We start from the raw sequence: 22,673 nt of genomic DNA on the forward strand, positions 1-22,673 counted from the left end.
AGTCAGTCGCTCCCTGTCGCTGCCGGAGAGTTTCTGCTTCCCCCTTCCTACGCGCTCCGCGGCGGTAGCTCGGGCTCTCCGGAGGAGGGAACGACAGAGAAAAAGAGAGACTGACTTAATAAAGTTTCCTGAAACAACAACTACCACCGAAAAGGCCCAAGGTGGGGGGAGACCCCCATTCTTCCCCGCCCCTCTCCTAAAGCCTGAGGGACCGTTGCAGGTGGAGCGGCGCTGGAAGGACCCGGGCTGCGGCGGCAGCCGTTGCCCCGGCGAGGGGAGCCTCAGGTCCTACCCGCTCCGGTTCCGGCTCCTTCGGTGGCGGCGGCGGCTGCTGCCGGGCGGTTCCTCCTGTCAACTGCCTCCGCCCGCGCGCCACCCGCCTAGCCACACAGCGCGGAGGACGCCGTAAGCCGCCGCCGCAGTCGCCTCGGCCCGCGGAGGGACGTGGTGAGCTGTGGCGCTTCCGCGTCAGCGCCCGCGGGGACTCTTTGGGAACGCGTCGGGCCCGAGTCCCGGTTCCCTCGCGTGGTCAGCGGAGGCTGCGCCAGGTGGGGCCCGCAGCAGCCTCCCACGCCAGGCTGTCCCCGCGGCTGCCCGGCCTGCCTTCCTTCCTTCCGCCCGCCGGCCCGCCCTAGGAGTTGAGTAAGTTGGGCGCACTTGGTTGTGGGAACGGGGTCTCCGCCAGGGAGACCCCAACGCACGTGCGTAGCGGGAGGGCGCGGCGTGAGCCCGCAGTCGGCGGGAGCGGCACCTCCGTAGTCTCAGAGCCCGGCGGTGCCCGCCGCGCTCCGCGCTCCCTCTCCGCGCGCCCGCCCGGGACGGCGAGGCCGCAGCCGCCCGCGCAGCTGGCCAGGCCTTCGCCCTGCGTTGCGCACCCGAAGCTGCGTTTCCGGGTAGGGCGATGAACCTGTGTGGGGAGTTTGGGCTGCAGGAGGGTTTGTGCGTCTTTCTGTTTTCTTTTCGAGAGGGAGGTGCGGGTCCGTGGAGGGAAAACGGATGGCTGATGATGGGAACGTATCTGGAAAATGCAACCAGTACCCCCCAGGAAGTTCAGGGCGAGTGACGGGTTTGTGCTTCTTTCAACAGCCACGCCGCAATGAAGAGCTTCTTACAGTGAAAGGAAAGTAGGTCGAGTCCACTGAAAATGCCTTTAAGGGACAAATACTGTCAGACTGACCACCATCATCACGGATGCTGTGAACCAGGTAGACCCCTCTTCATCCCCAGTTGCTTTGCCCTCCATCAGAGCCACTCTGCCTTCTCTTTCTTTTTAGTTTTTTTTTTCCTCCTGCCCCAGTAGTTATTCTTAAGCAGGCTATAATATTCCCCAGCATAAGCCAGTTATGAAGCTAAAAGCTTGTACAAACAAGAGGTCTCCCCTGCTTGATCCCTTAAAAAAAGTACTGCAAGTGTCACCTTAAATCATTTCCACAAGATCAGTCGCTCAGTCTTTTTTCTTTCTCTTTCAAGGCATCCTGCGGTTAATATACTCCTATGGTCTGTAAGTGTTTAAAACAGGAGAAAGGAAAACGTAGAATACTAGATTTGTTGTCCTGAAATTGTTTCACTGAAACTTTAAAAATTAAAAGTTTCTTAGGCATTTTTATCAACAAGTAGTTCTGAAAGCCTAAAAGTGAGTTTAGTTTGGGTTTTAAAAGTTTGTTGAACTCATTGGGAGAATCAGGTTTTGCTAAGTGCAACCTTTAAAAAAATTTCTTGGGCAGGAACATATTATATTGCAAAATAAAAGAGAAATCTCTTTTTTTATTTAGGTAGAATACATAATTATTTCCAGGGTATTTTATGGAATGAAACTTCCTTTAGTTGAATTTATCATATGAAAAAGTTGTTTTTCGGACTGTCATGAAGAGTAATAGCAAACTTTTATTTGATAAACTTGATATACTGTTGACAGTTTTTTCTACCTAGAACTTTGATATGCTTTATGGCAATCATTAAAAGGTGTAACTTAAAAGGGAATCATTGAATGCATACTATCACTAAATCAAATAAAGACTGTGCTATTCTAATTAAAGGCAGATGTTTATCATTATTTTTGACCTAAAAGTTATTAGATTTTTAATGCATTTGCTTGCTTTTTGTTGGAATATTTTAACTGCACTTACGTGCTTGGATTTTATCACAGTAGAGTTCATTTTAGGTAATTTTCTGATTAATGGAAAAAAATGTCATCAGTAGAAGGGAAGAGCTTCCTTTTTAAGAAAACTTTGCTACAGATGAGGATAAAATTCGTACTACAACCCTATCTCTACTGTACTTTGCTGAGATCAGTAATAACTTACCTCTACTAATAAAACAGGCAATCCTTGGATGGGATCCAGTTTCTATTGAACTGCTTTAACCTGTTTAACTTTCAGGACCCTTTCACATTGCATATTTTGTGTATTTGAACTGCAGATATATCACTTATGTTTTACTGATGTTGAATGGAGTTTGCTAGTTTTGAACTATACAGATGTGAATGCCATTTAAACTCATGTTCCACTGACCTTTTCGTCTAGCTTTTTTTTTCTTTTTTCTGAGAACACTTCTAATCATTGAAATTGAATTAGTTAATGAAACCGTCTTATTTAGGAAGAAATTTATTTGATCATTCATTTCTTTAACAAATTGTTATTGAACACCTATTGAGAGCCAGGCACTGTCGAAGGCAATGGGGATATCAGTGGTGAACCAGACAGATAAGGTCCTTTTTTAATAAAATGTTTGAGTGGGAAGAGATAGACATAAAGAAGTAAACAAAGAAACTAATTTGTGATTATACCTTTTTTAGTATGTTCTGGTAATGGAAGTTTTCTGAAGACTTTAATGTCTTTTTAAAGATGTTTTCTAGACTTGAACTTTTTAATGTGTATTGAAATGTTTTTGCTTGTTTTTTTTTTTTTTTTCTCTCCAACTAGCAGAAACTCGGATAAAATTGTATTAGTTTAAAATTTTCATCATCTTTTACTAGAAACTTTTTCCATGCAGGTTAATTTTCAGACTTATCACGTCAACAGTAGTTACTGTTTCCTTGCCTTCTTAGCTTGAATCAAACTTTCTGAGAATTTTGTTGAATGGAAGGCTAGAAGTTTGTTAACTTATAGGGTAGTTCACTGTCATTATTTTAGGGGAAGGTATATGCTGTGTGGGTAGGATATTTCCAGGACTGAAAGAAATACGTTGTAGTGTGATAGCTTTTAAAAGAGCACGTCCACAGATGGAGGGAAGATGACATAATGTTTAATAAAAATCTGTCCACATTTGGATTATGAATACTGGATGAGTCTCCAGAGGAGATCGGTATATTCCTGATGAGGCCATTCTGCCTTGAAGAGATAGGTCAATTTATAGTGAAGGGTGGCACTATAACCCTGACGGTGTATGTATTTTCTTAGTTATGTTTTAAAATTTTATTAATAGAAATTTCCAAACCTTCAAAACTAGATGATATGAGGAACTTGATGTAACCATCACACAACTCCATCAGTTGTTGTTACATGGACAATCTCTTTTCTTCTATGTTCTTTCCTCCCCTCTTCCCCTAACCACTCTGTCTACCTTCCACCTACTCTCTCTTCCCCTAGTATTTGTAAGCAAGTCCCACACATCGTAAGTAGAAGAATGTTTTAAGGGCCTTGTTTTAAGGGAGGAGAGACTCTTACAAAAGTCAGTGTTATATTCTGGGAAGTGTGTTTTTGGAAGAGTGTAAGGAAAGATGTTCTGAGGATTTGGGTTTTTTGGTTAGAGAAAGTTTTTTTTTTTCCCCCTAAATGATCATGTAACCTGGGTGGGTCTGATATTGGGAGGATGATAGGATATGTAAGAAGCAATTTTATAAAGTATTAATATAATAAAGTTTTCTAGAGTTGAGAGTATGTTTTCAAGTGAAGGAAGAATTGTTTCTTTAGAGTGGGAGCTACACAGATGTGTATACCAAGTGGTTGTGTCCAGGCACAGCTAAGCTAATCCCGGGCTTATTTTGAATCTTATCTCAGGATGTGTATGTGTTCTGGTGGTAGCAGTGTTCTGAGGGTGATAGGTAAGAATATTTTGCTTTAGCTTTAAAATGAGGTGCTGTCATGTGGAAGTGGAAGTTGGTGTATTTATATAGAAGGTTTTCTGGAACACCTTTGTAAATGAAGGAGCCCTAAGGAGAAGAGTCTGTTTTTCCCAGTATCCATCCCTTATTTATTTTGGTTTTTTCATTCTCCAATTCCAGAATTCTTATAACTGATAGAGGGAGACTTTGAAGCATTTAGTTTTTTACAGTTGTGTGGGTTTTCACCCTCTGTTTTGTAGTTATCATTTCTTTTTTGTAAGTAGTTACCAGTTGCTATAATGTACAAATAGGAGAAATCAATTTATTCAAGTATATGATACTGGTCTGTTTACAAACTTCTGTTTTCCTAAGAGGTTTAATTCTCTTTGATTTTGAAAAAAGATTTTTTAGTTTTTGGTGTCAGGAAAGCAGTTGATGGATACATGTTGATGATAGTGATGGTAGAATGTTTATCGAGCACTTACTATGTCCCAGATTCTGTTTTAAGCAGTTGACCTGCATTAGCTTATTTAACCCCTATACAACCCTGTAATTTAAGTACTTCGAAAATCTCTATTTTAGATCTGAGAAAAGAGAAATCAGAGAGTTTAATTTGCCCTAATTGTATCTAGTAAATGGCAGAAAAAGAATTTAAACACAGACAGTCCAGGTCTGGATTCTTATGTTCTTAATCACTGCAGTTAGTGCCAATGTCAGACATTCTCAAAATGAGTGTGTGTGTGTGTGTGTGTGTATGTTCTTAATTAATCTAAAATACACCTATATTAATTAATTAATTTAGAGACAATTTTGCTGTGTTGCCCAGGCTGGAGTGCAGTGGCGTGATCACAGCTCACTGCAACCTCTCTGCCTGCCGGGCTCAAGTGATCCTCCCAGCTCAGCCTCCCAGGTAGCTGGGAGTACAGGCATGAGCCACCATGCCTGGCTAAGTTTTGTATTTTTTGTAGAGATGGGGTCTTGCCATTTTGCCAGACTGGTCTTGAACTGCTGGGCTCAACTAATCCTCCTGCCTCAGCCTCCCAAAGTGCTGGGATTACAGGCCTGAGCCACTGCACCAGGCCAAGTGTCTCTTAAAATTGGGGAAAATTAGGCCGGGCGCGGTGGCTCAAGCCTGTAATCCCAGCACTTTGGGAGGCCGAGACGGGCGAATCACGAGGTCAGGAGATCGAGACCATCCTGGCTAACACGGTGAAACCCCGTCTCTACTAAAAAAAAATACAAAAAACTAGCCAGGCGAGGTGGCGGGCACCTGTAGTCCCAGCTACTCGGGAGGCTGAGGCAGGAGAATGGCGTGAACCCGGGAGGCAGAGCTTGCAGTGAGCTGAGATCCGGCCACTGCACTCCAGCCTGGGCGACAGAGCGAGACTCCGTCTCAAAAAAAAAAAAAAAAAAAAAAAAAAAAAATTGGGGAAAATTTGCTTGATGAAATGAGTTGGTGCCAAAACATCATTCTTCTTGTTTGTGTACACTGAGCACTAAATTTGAAGCATAAAGGAGAATCTAAGCCTGTATCTATATACATAATACAGTAGGCTAGTTTAGCCCCCTTATCAGAAAGCTAAGTACTGTCCAAGCCTAAACCCTGAAGCAAGAGTAGCACACGCTGTTGAAATCACCCTTCATTTCTCCTCACCCTAAGCAGATGGTCCTGCGTTACGATGGTCATAGTTGAGTAGAACATTATAGCATATTTAAAAAAGAGATAATTAAAATGGTCAGTTTTTCTCCATGACAACCATCTCTATTTGATAACTGATGAAGAAACCCAGTTTTCCTTTTCTTTTGCCTTTATTCATATTACTGTAATTTAGTATGTATCTATACTACAAATCTGAGAATCTTGGGAATTAGGGATAATATAAACCTCTTTATGTAAAAATGAAATTTTTAATTTTTAAAATGGAAAGATTAGTTTTACTTACTGTAAAAATGTGTTCTTTCTAAAATGCATACTTCTAAAAACCAGACTCTGAAGCAGCATTGAAGTATGAGGCAGAAAGCAAACATCATCCCTGAAAATCCACCCTAACAGCATTTGTACATATACAGAAATATATATTAAATTTATAAATTTCTGCATGTACCTATGTATTAATGTAAATAGGATCATATTCTATAACCTGTGTTTGTTGCTTAACAATTATTGCCATGCTTTGTTGTGAATACACATAGAACTAGCTCATCCTTTCTAACAGCCATGAAAAAGTCTGTTCTATGGACATTTCATAGTTTATTTAATCTGGTCACTATTAAGAGACTTTTAAGTTGTTTGAAATTTCTCTCAATTATATACAGTGCTGCAGAGCATTACAGTGAACATTATTCTGCATCCATCATTGTGCACTTGTTCAGTTATTTCTTTAGGCAGTGATTTTTGACATTTTGCTCATAAATATCCAGAGTTATACCAGATTATCCAAAGGATTTTGGAATGGTTTATGAAGTGTGGCTAGGCCACCATTGCCTTAGAATTTTGATTAAATGTAGTGGTTCCTCTTCAAGGGGAATAAAAAGGCAAACATGAAGAATGTGTACTAAATAATACCAAAATAGTAAAGTCTTTGTATTGAAACCTAATATCTAGCCTTAAGTAGCCTTAATTTAGCCTTTAATGGAGAATAGTTTTAGTTTTTTTCTCCATTGTTTCATTTTGCCTTACAAAGATGATGGTTAATTACATGTATATCTACATATTATATATATGTGTATGTGTGCGGGCACAAGTGTGATTATCCTTAATGTAATTGTAGAAAGCCATTGTTTTACTTTAATAGTAAATGATTTAAATAACCCTTTTTTTGTGGGGATTGGGGTGGGTGTTTGTCTTCCATGTAGTTTATATCCTGGAACCTGGAGATCCTCCTTTGTTACAGCAACCACTACAGACATCCAAATCTGGTATTCAGCAAATAATTGAGTGCTTTCGATCAGGTATGAATGTTTTAGGATGTATTTTTCAATCTTCACATAGTAGTTAAAAACTACCTAGAAGTCCTTAGAAGTAATTTTTAAAAAACATTAAAATGTATATGTTGGCTTTCTTTATAGAATATTTAAAATTTTCATATTTTAAAAAAGTGGATGTATAAATATTGACTTGATCTAGAGATTATTCTTCAGTACTATATATGGTATATTAATTTTAAAATATATTTGTTTAGTATGATTTAAAGAAATATATTATGTGGTGTATTTTCTGGTAAAGCACTTCTTAAAGATCCATTGATATCTTGTGGCATGTTTTGTGTAAACTCTCAAAAGGCAGTAAATTATTCTGGGTGTTCATGAGCTTTGGTACAGTAGATTACTTAGAGTGTCTGAGATGTCACTTGTTCTAAATTAATTACCTTATTTATGTTTATGTGATTCGCCTTCTTCTCCCTAACCCTTGAGTTTGTGGAGTTTTGGTATCTTTAATAGAGCACAAGATAGAAGAAAGACAGTATTCCCGCCCTGATATCTTCAGATACATTTGCTTAGATTTTATTTTCGTTAGCTGATAATAAGAATTAGCTTTATAATAAATATAATTGTGTAATTGCAATCCAGTGTTTTAAAATAAGTGTTACTTACAACATGTAAAATGATTGGGAACTGTTAGCACCCCTATGTTATCAGTAAGATGTTAGGTTGCTGTGATTCCTATAATCCACTTGGCCACCCCTTGTATATTTGACTTCTCTGACATTGCAGACTATTCACTCAAATGTGAACAAGCAAATAAATATGACTGATGAACACTTAGAGGATTAGAATACCTCGTCATTATTTTAAATCTTAACTACCTTAATGAAAAATTTCTGAGGTTCAAAGGAAAAAATGATTCATATGTAACTACTTGTTTTGTATTCATGAGAAATTTTTTGAGATGCTTGTTTCTAAATTGTTATAAAGGGGGAATCATATATTTGCTTTACTTTAGGATTCTAAGAAATAGAATCTAAATTAAAACATTTATTTTTTCTCTGACTCTCCAAAAGATCCATTTCTTAGACTTTTCATCTGTAGTACTCATGGCATTGCTTTTATCTATATTTAATTTAGGAAGTATTGAGTGTATACCAAGTGCCTATCCTTATATTGGATGGTGGTACAAACTGTTTTAGGGATTTTTTTGTTGTTTGATTTTTACTTTTGATAATTAATTGCACTCGACTAACAGATAATTTATAGGTCAAATTTTGTTGTGATAAGTTCAATTAAAATAGAATTTTACTTATTAGGGACAGTATTTATATTTCTGGCATAACAGAAAAAATATAGCTACTTTTAGAATAGAGTTTTAAAGGGATTTTTTGGTTCTTTCTCATACCATGGAAATGAGAGCAATAGCTTTTCATATTTAGTAATATTACTTGTTATAGGTTTATTTTTAAAAATTCTTAATTTGGAATTAATGAAGTTATACTGTGTTAGTTTATTATAGTGTTTTTTTATTAAGAAGTTAGAATTAGTTAAGTCATAAGTGCTTTGACTTGTTAAAAAACTGTCTTTTGAACAAGAACCTGTACCCAAAATCTGTGGGGGTACAGAATTTAAAAAGATTTTTGGAGTCTTTTTTAGAAGGCAGATATTTAAAAATTAAATTAATTATTTTCTTATTGTGTTGTGATCATATCTGTTCTCTGTTTTTTGTCGTATTTTTACTCTCTTAGCTAAAGAAGTGAGGCAGTGAAACAAGTAATTTGAAATGGTGCAATTCCAAAGCCATTTTATGTTGATGTTTTGAATTGCATTCCTTTTAAAATGATATCAGCAAATTTGCCTTTTGAGTTATATTTTATTCAGGCAAATTCTGAAAATACTATTATTTTAATTTTCTGAGTACACAACAGTTTAAGTTAGAGGTGATTTAGAAATATGCTGAGTGGTACAAAGAAACTAATTTTGGATTAAAAAAATTATTTTACTTCATTACTGTATCCTGTAACTAAGAAATTTTAATATCTTCAAGATAGTAATCTGTTGCATTTCTGGTTAATCTAATGTGTACTATGGTAGCCCTTCTGTAGCACTAAGGCATTTAAGTTGATACTAAAACCTTGGGAGAATGGTACGGAAATCTGGACTGTATAACTTGGGGACAAAGATCCCTTCTAGCTCTGAGGCTCTGTTCTTCCTATTCCACTCTACTCCCAAGTACACCCTCAATGACTCATCTATTTCTAGACTCTTTCCATTACAATTAGGTCACATACATTGCATTTAAAGAACTATCCTAGTGGTGCTATATATCTTTGACAGATATTTGAAGATAGAACCCTGAAGTCCATGCTTTTGCTCTTGTTAACCTATAGAGTATAAATCAGTTAAGTCATAACAGGGTATAAATCAGGTTGAACAGTAGTAACATGTTAGGTTATCTACCTTTATCTTCAAGCTCAGATAGTTATCTTCAGCTGCTGTATCATCTGCTTTTATGTCTCACCTTCTGCCTACACTGGGCTGTCTATGACCAGGTATTAATTCCTATGCAAGCTAGAAGTTCATAAAAGGTTCTGTCTTATGAAGGAGTTGACTCATTTTTAATGTCCACCACTCCATGTGTGCTATACTGACTGCTTGACCAGTTTTAACTCATCCTGTTTGCCTGATACTTCAGCTTTTGCTTTGAACTGTTTTCTTGGATTGAAATGACAAATTCTTACGGACTTCTGGTATCCCTTTATTAGTCTGCTTAACTTGCAAATTTAAATTAAATGGGTTTTTCTTTTTATAATAAGTAATACATGTCTGTGATTTTAAATAGTAAAGTACAGAAGGGTATAGAGGAAAAAATAAGTTTCTATGCTATTCTGTTCTTCAGTTCCCCTTTGCTCAGGCAACACTGCTACATGGTTTATGTGTCTTCTTCCAGAGACCTTTTGTACATATACAAACATATATCCCTCATTTTCTTCTTAACACGAATGGTAGCTGACTCTGCATACTCTTGTGTACCTTTGCTTTATTAACTGTAGAGTCAACTATTGTTGATATCAGTCAATAGATAGATGCATCATTTTTTAGGAAGCCTGTGTGTTTTGCAGCTGCAGTTTTTCCTCTTGGAAATTCCTGATGATTGGCTGACTTGAGGCCTGCTGTTTGCTCGGAACCACTGGTTTCTTGTACTACCTTGACTGTGCCTTACCCTTTGTGTAGTCTTGCTTTGGCTGTGTTGTCCTGCTAGGATCATGTTTGTAATTTGGTGTCTTCAAATTTCCCTCCTCTCTATAACACTTTCAGTTTATCTTCCTTCCTCTTTGACCTCTCTCCCCAAACCAAAACAAAATTTTAAATAGCAGATAAAAAGTGTACTACCTTTACATGTCTATTAAATGTCTTTTATGTGTTTATTAAATTGGTTTAGTTGAGTTCAGTATTCTTTCAGAATCTCTTAGTTGTCTGCTAGAGGCAAAGGAACTATGGAATGCCCCTATGGTTAGACAGAGAAAAATGAGGGGAAAAGAGAAGGATAATAATTTTGTATGGTGTTCAAGACTGGTCTTTAATATAAAGCTGACATCTTCTTTTTAAATTCTTGAAATATATAATATTGTAAGAAGAGAAATGTATAATTTTTAGAAAAAAGATTCTACATGTAGAATATGTTAGAGCAGTACATGCGGGGAACTCTTTTTTTGACTCAGGGAGGAATAAATTATAACTTTAATAGTATGGTAATGAAAAATGAGAATTAGCTTCATGTGATGTTTGCTGTCATTATCTTTCTAAATTTGGGTTTGGTCATTTAACTTAGGCTTTTTTTTTTCCTCCTTAAAACAACTTTAATTGCAATTGGTTTAATCTCTGACTGAATGGTGATGCTTCAGTCCTGATTCTGAAGGCAAAGCGTAGGGTGGACATGATTTTTCTGAGGTACATAGGAGAATGCAATACTTATGATGGCTTTTTCTTTTTTTGTTGTTACATAGCAGTTATAGGAAATTTAAAATGGGACTAGTTTTTTTTTTTTTAATAAGAAAAAAGTAGATTTGGTTTTCCTTACATTCATATTCAAAGCATGTCATCTGGTGTTACGTTCCCAAGACAACAACTGTTTATATTGGTCTGTGAGTTTCTCAGCGGGGGTAAGACTGTATCTTTCACATTTCCAGTGAGTAACAGTGAACCTGGTATTTAATATGTGCTCAGTAAGTGTTTGTTAGATTAAACTAAAAGATTCCCAAAGTAGGTGCCGCCATAAGATAATTTTATTCTACTTATAAGTTTATTGTGGTATGTGGCAGTGCTGTATAATGAACACATATATATATATTTTAACCAACCCTTATAGGTGATAGTTTTAGGACAAAACTTTCAATTTCTTAAGTTTTCTTTGTATCTTTGAATCCTTATGTTAAGGATGATCAATAAGAAATTTCCTTCAGGAGTTGTGATGAGGAACGTACATTTATTTGCTTGCAGTGTTTGGATGATATTGTAATTAAGTGGTCATCCTAAAGAAGATTGAGTTTATGTTTGAGCCAATAGTAAGCAAGCAGTATACCATTTAAGAAACATTCTTGTCATCACTTAAAATGGGCATTGACCAAAATGTCAGTGCATTAAGAAAATGAAACTTTATCTTTGTCTAGCATAGAAGAGTTAGAATTAATATTGTCATATTGTAATGTGACTGCCACCCAACCTAATGTAAAATTGAATACTGATTCCTTTTGAAAACATATTTTAAACATTTTCATCAGTACATGCAGTGCACTTGCTATTAAAGAATAACACAAGATAAACCCTTGATGAAGTTTAAGTAGTTTTTATTGAGCACCTATTATGTGTGAAAATCTGGAATATATATAGTCATTAATCTTTAGCTATCAAAAGCCTTTCCTTTGGAGGGCTGGATCTATGTAAGCATTAAGTGGTGATTTCTAAGATAATTTAAAACCCTCAGGCAAGAAAGAGAGCAATATAGGAAAAGAAGGAAGTCAGCATGGCTGTCTGTTTCTCAGCATCAAGAGCTGTGGAGGAACTTTATGTTGCTGTCTAGATGACCGTGTCTGTTGTCTCAGGTGACAGGAAGTTTTAGCTATTGACAGAGGCACTTAGAATTGGCTGTGTCCAATTGTAAGTGAGCAGAGCAATCAGAAAATTGTAGCTGACTTTGAATAAAGTCATTCCGTCTCCATGGGAAAAAATAACAAAATCTTAAATGGTGACTGAAGCTAAGGGAAAAACTTTTATTATCTGTTTGTGGACTGAGACATACCTTATTTTTCTCGTTTGTTAAATATGTAAGTGGAATTAGAAAAGTTTTAAAGTCTCATTTTTGACTCCTCAGTTAACATAGATTTAAAAAATCTTATTTTTAGAGAAGGTTTTTTTTATACATAGAGCTCTGTAGTATTTCATTTAGCAAATGTCAGTCATACATTATCCTGAGGGCTGGGGTGATGGTGAGCATCAGAGTTATCTTCTCTGTTCTAATCTTCCAGTTTAATGGTGATATGGAAAAGTAATTAATTACAAAATTGTGGATAAGCTAGTATAGGTGTCTAGTGTGCTATGAGAGTGTAGGTGAAGGATTTTTAACAAACAACAACAACAACAACAACAACAACAAACAAGAAGTTGATTATTGAAGGCTTCCTGGAGGAAGTGACATCTGTACTGGGATCTGAAGGATTATTAGAAGTGAATCAGATCAGGAAAGTGGGAGAACGTTATAGTCAGAGAGGATAAAACATAGGTGAAGGCCTGAAAAGTGAGGGAAAGGGAACATTTGGTGTATCTGTGGACCTGAAAGAAATCTGGACTGCTTGGATCAACAATAACACACTTTCTCTCCCTCTCCCTCTCTCTCTCTCTGTGTGTGTGTGTGTGTGTGTGTGTGTGGAGAGGGGGTGGCGGGGGTAAGGGGAAGCATTTGTGATTGATAATTAAGATTGATTAGTTAAGGTTAGAGGCAAACACTTTTTTTTGGATGTTTATTGAGAATAAATATACAGTCCCTACTGAATATAACTAACTGTATAATTAGGACTAGCTAAGAAACTGATAGCCTCTTTATTTTTCTGTGATTGAAAACCTGGTAGGCAAAGTGATATGTCTGATTTAGGGATGCAGTCTTATATTTTACACTTGACTATTTTTTATGTATAACCTTATGTTGTTTACAGACTGATTACTTTATGCTTTAAATCTGCAGCCATGTACATGTATCCTATTTAAATCTTAAGTTGAATTCTTAAGTTAAACCTAGTTCACATGTTTTGGCGTTCCTCTTCAATCTTTTTTGACTATCCTTAAAGGCAGAACTGAATCTGTTTTATGGGTCTAGCAGGTTTTGTAGTTTAGAATCAGTGTACAAAAGTTTCCTGTTTTCTTCCCACTGCTGCTATACTCACCTACACTTCCTGAGAACTATATATAGGTCAGTTAGAGAGGCTGAGCCAAAGCATTTTCTAAAATCAGTCTACCTCTCATAGTTTGTCACTCACTTATGAAGTTAACTATGAGCTAAAGATATTAGCAGTCCGTTGCCAGGATATTTTGTAATGTGAAATGGACTTCAGAAATATATATATGAGAATTTACTTTTATGTAAAGAAAAACACTCAGGCTATTCTCTGAATCTTTTTAAATTTATGTTTTCAGATTTTGTGGTAATAAGGACTAGTGGAGTAAACATAGATTTGGATTTGTGAAATGGTAGAAATTATTTTATTCTATACATTTTTTCCAGTAGAAACTCAAGTATATAATTTCCCTGGGATTTAGGTTCATATTTTCTTTAATAATTCTTCAACTTAGGTTTGGTTAGGTTTGTTCTATTTTACAACATGAGTAAACCAAAGTACAAAGATTATAAAGCTTTTTAAGGTCACAGAAGTAGATAATATCAGATTTGGAATCTCTCAAGACTTAGTAAAGTTGTGATAACCTGGTAACTTTTTTGCAGTAGAATTTTGAATGCTTGGATCAACAATAATTCTCTCCCCCACCCTGTGTGTGTATGTTGGGGTAGGGGAAATGATTTATCATCGTTTTCAAAATGATAAAATATACTTCAAAGATTAAATGTAAACAGATTGCAAAAGATTGAATCTGAGCTATTTAACTTTTATAGACCCTACTATATTAATTATTCTTCTAAGATAGTTGATACTCTTTAGTAGTCCCAGTGCTTATTAAATGGTTAAATGCTTCTTAAATGACACAACACTTTGCACCTCGACAGTCTTAAGGATATTTTTCAGGGTACTTGGGTCTTTTCCTGTTCAAGTCAATATATTGTCATTTAAAAAAAATTTTTAATTTGAGGAAAGTAAAGGTACATTAATTAGTAAAGTACTGCAGATCAGTTTTGCCACCTTACCTGTGGCAAAGAGCTGTAGGAAAATAGTGACTAAGGACCTTTCGTTTGTATTTTATTTCTGATGGATGTGTTTATTTTAAAGATCGGGTGCTTTTTGCCATTTATTTTTTCTCTGCCTAAAGATATTCTTTCATAGTACTTAGATTCCGTAGATTAATAGCGTTTCTTCAACAAATAGTTTTTGAGCATGGTAAGAACTGAATATGTTACACTTGTAAATAAGGCTTATTCTTGGCTGCTTTGGAGTGTATAATCTATAGAGAAGATAGGCATTAAACTAGTGATTATGTCAATAATTAATTGTAATTGGGGTGTTTTAAGGGAGAAAGGCTTTGAATGAATTTATAGTGCTGTCAAGAGGCGTAAGCAAAGTTCAAAATTATGTCTCACTATGGACAAAGATTCTCTACTCTGTAGAGAATCACGTTAAATAGCCATAATCCCATGTTGGCCCAGAACCTGAAGTAATTTGAACTGAATTTAAAAAGAAAAGTCACAGGCAATCCTGTCATACAGTTTTGACTTTCTTTAAGGAATCAGGGGAAAATGTATTGAAAAACTCCTTGCTTACTTCCTTATACAGAAAAGAGCTTGAAAGAACCAGCCAAAAAGTTTGCCAGGGAATAATGGGGGAACATTTAATTTTTCTGCCCTACTCCAAATCTATTAAATCAGAACCTCTAGGGGAGGGCTGTGCACATCTTTATTCCCAGCTCATTGTAATGATTAACCTCATGTTGGAACCACTGCCTTGGGATATATCAAGAATTAATTGGCTGCTGAAGTGGGAACGAAGCATCAATTTTAGTTGTCCTGATTTCCAAATGATAGTAGAGTTTTGCTTAGAATTTAGTCTGTAACGTAGTTCTAAATATACTGTGGTAGAAATTGGCAATGCCTATATTTTGTTTTCAAAGAGTAACTGCACTTTTGGTCTGTCAACAGTGTAGTCCAGTTTAAAAGTGCATGTTAAAGTTACCTTTTGTGTTAAGTTTTTCTTTTCTTTTTTCTCTCAGGAACTAAACAACTTAAGCATATTTTATTAAAAGATGTGGACACTATTTTTGAATGTAAGTTATGCCGCAGTCTCTTCAGAGGATTACCAAATTTAATTACCCATAAAAAATTCTACTGCCCACCAAGTCTCCAGATGGATGACAGTAAGTTTTTTTCATATATTCAGTTATGCATTTTACAGCTAAGTATTCTTATACTGCAACTATACATTTGCATTAAAATGGTATCTAGTTACTGATAATTTGATAATGATGTCTAGTTACAGATAATTTTTAGGTGGAGATGGAGAATAAAATTAAATACTTGACTCAATGTTACATTCAGTTTCTTAGGTACTTTCATATCAATGCTTTCCACTTGGGTTTTCCTAAAGATGACATTTAAGAGATTAGATTTAAGAGGATATTTATTTGTATTAAAATATTGGATATTGTTTTAGAATGTTTATATGGGCCATAAATAGATATTTCTTTTTACTCCTTTTTTCTTTAACAACTTGCAACCAGATGTGATTGATCACTTATTTAGATTTCCCTTAAGTAAATGAGAAAGTTGGGAATAAAGAACAAAGAATGAGGCAAATTTGTTCATTTCTTGGGAATGGTGGAGAGCATCAAAAAGTCTTTATTAATCTTCCTAGTGTTTTCTAGGTCTTGATTTGAAGATCAGTTTTGTTCTCAGAAAAATTTATATAAGTCATTTTCTCAGAAATTACATTATGTTACAGGCTAACTTGAGATCCAGTATAACTTTATGTGATAAAGGCAGATAGCAGACTAATATAAAGTCTTTCTGGAATAGAATGTTTGTTTTGAATGCAGTATATTGTCTTTGTGTGATTAAGCTGGCAATATGTCTAATGGTATTTTTTTTCTTTAAAGAATTAATGTAAATTTAAAAAATTCAGTATTGGGTTACCTTATTATTTCTTGTTTAGGGATTTAACTCTTTGTTGACTTACAAAATATAGAACTTACTTTGTCAGTCTGATACCATAGATGCATTGTGGATTCTGTGCATTTTTCAACATAACCGTTTTGGGATCGGTATGAAATGCAATCTCCAAATAAGTATGGCTTTAATTATAATGAAGCTGGCTTAAAGTATATTATAGAGCATTGATTAAATAAAAATTTTATATTTACCTGGAAATTTTTCCTACTACTATTTGATCTTTCTATTCTCTCATTGAGATACAAATTAAAAAGCAGTCTGTAGAGATTCATTCCAAATCTAAACTTTAAATTAAAATACTAGTAGAAAATTAGTTTGTCTTTAGGTAGTTATTTATTTTTTAGTTGTAGAGTTAACTTATAGAGTGAAATGGATAAATGGATTTGCTAGATTATTGTGCACTTGTCTTGGCAATACTCATTCTAGAAATACTTTTGTGAAAGTATTTTTCTTATAGACACTACTTTATTCATCTTAAGAAGCAAATGAATAGATTAGAAGAGCTATAATGAATCACTTCCTGATTGGTATAGATACCAGATTTGGTACTAAATTTGTAGCTAGATTTTAGAGTAGTAATACGTGGAACCCTAACCAGTGTTAGACAACTCTGTTACAATAGGATAGTTGATTGCCTATAGAGGGTGTAATTATTGTACAAGGAAATAAAATTACCTACGGTTTTTAAATAAATCTGTATAGTTTTTAATCATTTGTTTTGGTAAAATTGTGTCATGTTAAGACGTGTAATAGGACTGAGTTTAGCAAATACTTCTACACATCATCCCATTTATGTTTATGTATTTTATTACAAATCTTTCATTTTCATAAGATGCTCAAATAGATTAGATTAGACTATTATGGATTAAGCTAATAGGAATGCTGTTATGTTTTCTAAAAAATACCATTTTTGGTTATGTAGTAACATTTTTATGCTGTTTTATCAATCTTGAGTTATGAGAATTTGAGTTGCCTTTGCTAGTCTAAAACGTTCAGACTAAATATGAAATATCATTATTTAGGACACTTAAGTGCTTATATATTTTATATTAAGTGCATTTGAAGCAAAAGTGGTCCTTCAGATTATATATGTTCCTTAACATTTTTGTGTATCATGATGAGAATTTAAATTAAAGGAAATTTTAGTTTAATACTAGTTTTTGTCTTTGTAGAATATTGAAAAGTAGATAATGCTCTTATAAAAATAAACTGGTAATATAATAGATTCTGAGAGGTTCATATATCTTAAAATATTAGAGGACTAGAGCAGGCTAATTACTTCAGATTAAAATGTTGTTTTTTCCTTAACAGACCTTCCTGATGTAAATGATAAACAAAGCCAAGCCATAAATGATCTCCTAGAAGCCATATATCCAAGTGTGGACAAACGAGAATATATTATTAAGCTAGAACCCATAGAAACTAATCAAAATGCAGTGTTTCAATATATTTCGAGGACTGATAATCCTATTGAAGTCACAGAGTCAAGCAGTACTCCTGAACAAACCGAAGTTCAAATACAGGAAGCTAGCACTGAACAGTCAAAAACAGTACCGGTTACAGATACAGAGGTGGAAACTGTAGAGCCCCCTCCTGTTGAGATTGTTACAGATGAAGTTGCACCTACATGTGATGAACAACCTCAGGAGTCTCAGGCTGACTTGGAAACTTCTGACAATTCTGATTTTGGTCACCAGTTGATATGTTGTCTTTGTAGAAAAGAATTCAATTCTAGACGAGGTGTTCGCCGTCACATTCGAAAAGTACACAAGAAAAAGATGGAAGAACTAAAAAAGTACATTGAAACACGAAAGAATCCAAACCAGTCCTCTAAAGGACACAGTAAGAATGTTCTAGTTCCATTAAGTAGGAGTTGTCCAGTATGTTGTAAATCATTTGCTACAAAAGCGAATGTAAGGAGGCATTTTGATGAAGTTCATAGAGGACTAAGGAGGGATTCAATTACTCCTGATATAGCAACAAAGCCTGGGCAACCTTTGTTCCTGGATTCTATTTCTCCTAAAAAATCTTTTAAGACTCGAAAACAAAAGTCGTCTTCAAAGGCTGAATACAATTTAACTGCATGCAAATGCCTCCTTTGCAAGAGGAAATATAGTTCACAAATAATGCTTAAAAGACATATGCAAATTGTCCACAAGATAACTCTTTCTGGAACAAACTCTAAAAGAGAGAAAGGCCCTAATAATACTGCCAACAGTTCAGAAATAAAAGTTAAAGTTGAACCAGCAGATTCTGTAGAATCTTCACCCCCTTCCATTACCCATTCTCCACAGAATGAATTAAAGGGAACAAATCATTCAAATGAAAAAAAGAACACACCGGCAGCACAGAAAAATAAAGTTAAACAAGACTCTGAAAGCCCTAAATCAACTAGTCCGTCGGCTGCAGGTGGCCAGCAAAAAACCAGGAAACCAAAACTTTCAGCTGGCTTTGACTTTAAGCAACTTTACTGTAAACTTTGTAAACGTCAGTTTACTTCCAAACAGAACTTGACTAAACACATCGAGTTGCACACAGATGGAAATAACATTTATGTTAAATTCTACAAGTGTCCTCTTTGCACTTATGAAACTCGTCGGAAGCGCGATGTGATACGACATATAACTGTGGTTCATAAAAAGTCATCTCGTTATCTTGGGAAAATAACAGCCAGTTTAGAGATCAGAGCTATAAAAAAGCCTATTGATTTTGTTCTAAATAAAGTGGCAAAAAGAGGCCCTTCGAGGGACGAAGCAAAACATAGTGATTCAAAACATGATGGCACTTCTAACTCTCCTAGTAAAAAGTATGAAGTAGCTGACGTCGGTATTGAAGTAAAAGTCACAAAAAACTTTTCTCTTCACAGATGCAATAAATGTGGAAAGGCATTTGCCAAAAAGACTTATCTTGAACATCATAAGAAAACTCATAAGGCAAATGCTTCCAATTCACCTGAAGGAAACAAAACCAAAGGCCGAAGTACAAGATCTAAGGCTCTTGTCTGGTGAGGAACAGTTACAGAGTTTTGCTTTTTTCCCCCCATCGAACTAAAAAAAAAAATCATTTGGCCATAATTTATAGCTGGTTCCATTTTAACACGTTTGCTTCCATATATCTCATGGCAATGGGAACTGCAAGAGTAATGTGCATATTGCATTTACCTCTTCAGTGACCTTTATTCCAGTGGCTTGGGAACAAAAGTTAACTTCAGAACTTATCTTCCACAGGACAATGCAATTAGTTATAGGTAGATGGCACAGGGTCAGTGCTTTCCTTTTAATGTTGTAAAATATATACATTTATATTGGCTTATGTTTACAATAGAAGTCTTCTGTTTAACTAACTTTGCACAGGTTTAATTTGATTCAGTGACTTAGTCTACTAATTAATGAATTGTAGGAAAGTTAAATATATTAGAATGAACTTGTGAAGGCGATAATTATAGGAAAAAATATTTTGAGGCACTGTAATTATTGTAAAAATTAATCTGTGACGGCTAAATAAAGTGCTGCACTCAGAAAAAAAATCCCCAAATTGAATTAAAAATGATTAGCATTTATCATTTACTTTTAACATAGTGCTTCCAGGCAAAGGGGGAAAGTTGGTAAATAGAAGTTTGGATTTTTTTTCCTTCTCCTTGGGAGTGTGTGTTAGTTACTGTTTTTTAGTTTTGATCTATGGAAACAGTGCTTATTTAGGTTTCAGATGCTCTTATTTTTCCCTCTCTTTTTAATAAACTTTTTGGTGATAATTTTAACATAGTTAATATTGTTAACTAGGGTTTTTTTGTGGTTGTGCATTGTAAGAAAAGTAAAATTAAAATTCGTATTTGGAAGAAAGAAAAATACTGCTTTTTTTTTTTTTTTTTTTTTTTTTTTTTTGAGATGGAGTATTCCTCTTGTTGCCCAGGCTGGAGTGCAGTGGTACGATCTCGGCTCACTGCCTCCTCCGCCTCCTGGGTTCAAGCAATTCTCCTGCCTCAGCCTCCCAAGTAGCTGGGATTACAGGCATGAGCCACCAGGCCTGGCTAATTTTGTATTTTTAGTGGAGATGGGGTTTCATCGTGTTGGTCAGGCTGATCTCAAACTCCTGACCTCAGGTGATCTGCCCACCTCAGCCTCCCAAAGTGCTGAGGTTACAGGCATGAGCCACCGCACCCTGCCAAAAATACTACTTTTTAAAGAAGTTTTGGAACAAACGGAGATTTTTAAAAAATGCAATATAAAATGAGTAGACTCGCTATACTTGTTTTCGCAAGTCTATATATATTTTAAAAGTTCACCTTCTGTACCTGTGTCCCTTGTATTAAGGCATTTAATGTATTTAATGAGTATTAAATTAGTTTCAGATTCAGGTTCTAAAGCAAAATACTAGTTTGAGTGCTGTGTAGGTCAAATGTTGTGGTTTGATTATCACACATTTTTTTTATCTGTGTGGAAAACTTGAGGTGAAACCATCTTTTAGAAGTAATTTACTGTTGCGTAATTTTAAAAACAAGGTTTTATTAGTAAACTCAAAAGTGTTCATTTATTCCCATTTCTCCTCAGATAACTTCAAGTGATGTACGAAAAGGTTTGGAGTTCATTTTTGTGGAAAGACTTTAAATTGGTGTTAGAACCACTAAACATCTTCAAATGGTACTAAGAGGAAAAAAAAGAGAAACATTTTTCTAAATATTCAACTATAACTGCTGTTTTCTGACTAAAATATAACCATCTAACCACTTGTTTCTAAGGCACTGCCTATTCCAGCACTTTCAAGTAGCTGTGACATTACATGTTGTCATCACAGTCCATCAGCTAACCGCCCTTGACCTTGTGCATTTGGTCTACAGTTTCTACAAAAATGTTACAAATTTTGTTCTCTAAACAATTTGTTGATTAAGTGATCAACAACCTGAAGAAAATATCAATTTTTAATTGACAAAGACTTTATATCTTAGTGATTTTAGTTTTATTTCACTTTATTTGGCAACATTTTCATCTGAATTGTATAGATATATGATTTTCTAGTGAGTATATGTTAGGAACAAAAGACAAAATAGTATCAGCACATTATAAATATTTAGCTTACTAAATATTTGTAATTATTTTTACATCCATTTATTTCTAGCTTGTTCTCCAGCACTTAAGTGTTTGAAAGTTTCATCCTAAAATATATACTACAGGAAAGTTCCAGTTCATTTTCATGCATGGATTATTACATTTTTCACTTGTAAATGTAGGTTTTTATGAAAATTAAACATTCCCCTATTTTTCTTTAAATTTTATACAAAGCACTTTAATGATAGATGCAACCTTATTTTTCAGTTCCTATTTTTTTAAAGACCACACATTTACTAATGTTAATATAAAGGTAATAAATAGCTTACTGATATTTTATGGATGCAGACAATCCATGCACAACCACTTCTTATGATACTAGTTTATTTCCTTAAATATTGCTACAAAAGGAAGATGCGGGTGTAAGCCCTGATTTTTTTTTCTCCCAAGAAAAATCTTAAAGGACCACTTTAGATAATATTTGATTCCTACTGTAAAATTTAGAAAATGATTAATTCTTGTCCATTTTTGTAATCAAGATTTTAGGAAAAACAGAAATACATCTATCTTTATGAAATTTTGGGCAGGTTTTTGTGTATCAATATTTTGTACTTTTTAGGGAATATTTTATTTTTTAGTTATTTGTGTCAAATTATAATTATAAAAGGTACAGCAGAAAATATACCATGTTTTTATATAGGTTCACACCTGTACTTAGGAGGGACCCTGTCCATCTATATACTTTTTGTATAAAATTTTAAAATGTTAAAGATCCACAAGGTCTTAATAAAATGATTCTATAGCTAGAAAAACATTTACCTTCCCAGTGCTTTGCACTAAAATATACTGTGAAAGGAAACTAGAAAGACTGTAACTATTGCTGGAAATGTTCTATATTGAATGTACATGCTCTTGTTGGAAAAATGTACTATATGTGATGGAAATAAACCAGACTCGAAGTTATTTCAGCTAAATGTGCTTCAGCAAAGGTGCATTGGTTGAAACTTAAATGTTTTATTATCAAATTTAAACTTATTCAGTGACTATGAGCAGCTACACTTGAATTATATTCTGATAGTTTTATTTCTAAGAAATAGAGTAATAATTTCTCTTTAATTTAAAAACAGAATTACTTTCCAACATATTGAAAATTTGTACTTATAGATCTAACTTTAATAACTAATAGTATAATATATTTAGGGAACTAAATGTGTAGGTGGGTATTTCATTTATAAGCCATCTTCATTAGTTGCACATTATTAAACCTATATGTTTGACTTTT

At 35.0% G+C, this 22,673-nt stretch overlaps 1 protein-coding gene across 5 annotated transcripts; it reads left to right on the forward strand.

The window, feature by feature from the left end:
* Positions 1–22,673, forward strand: ZNF800 (zinc finger protein 800). Of its 5 annotated transcripts, XM_009203814.3 has the most exons (6): positions 1–642; positions 1,087–1,205; positions 6,899–6,994; positions 15,395–15,538; positions 17,661–19,353; positions 20,897–22,673. In XM_009203814.3, coding segments are annotated over exons 2-6 (1,995 nt in total). In that variant the 5' UTR covers positions 1–642; positions 1,087–1,144; the 3' UTR covers positions 20,898–22,673.

This window comes from Papio anubis, chromosome 4, assembly GCF_008728515.1.
Source record: "Papio anubis isolate 15944 chromosome 4, Panubis1.0, whole genome shotgun sequence".
Taxonomy (NCBI): domain Eukaryota; kingdom Metazoa; phylum Chordata; class Mammalia; order Primates; family Cercopithecidae; genus Papio; species Papio anubis.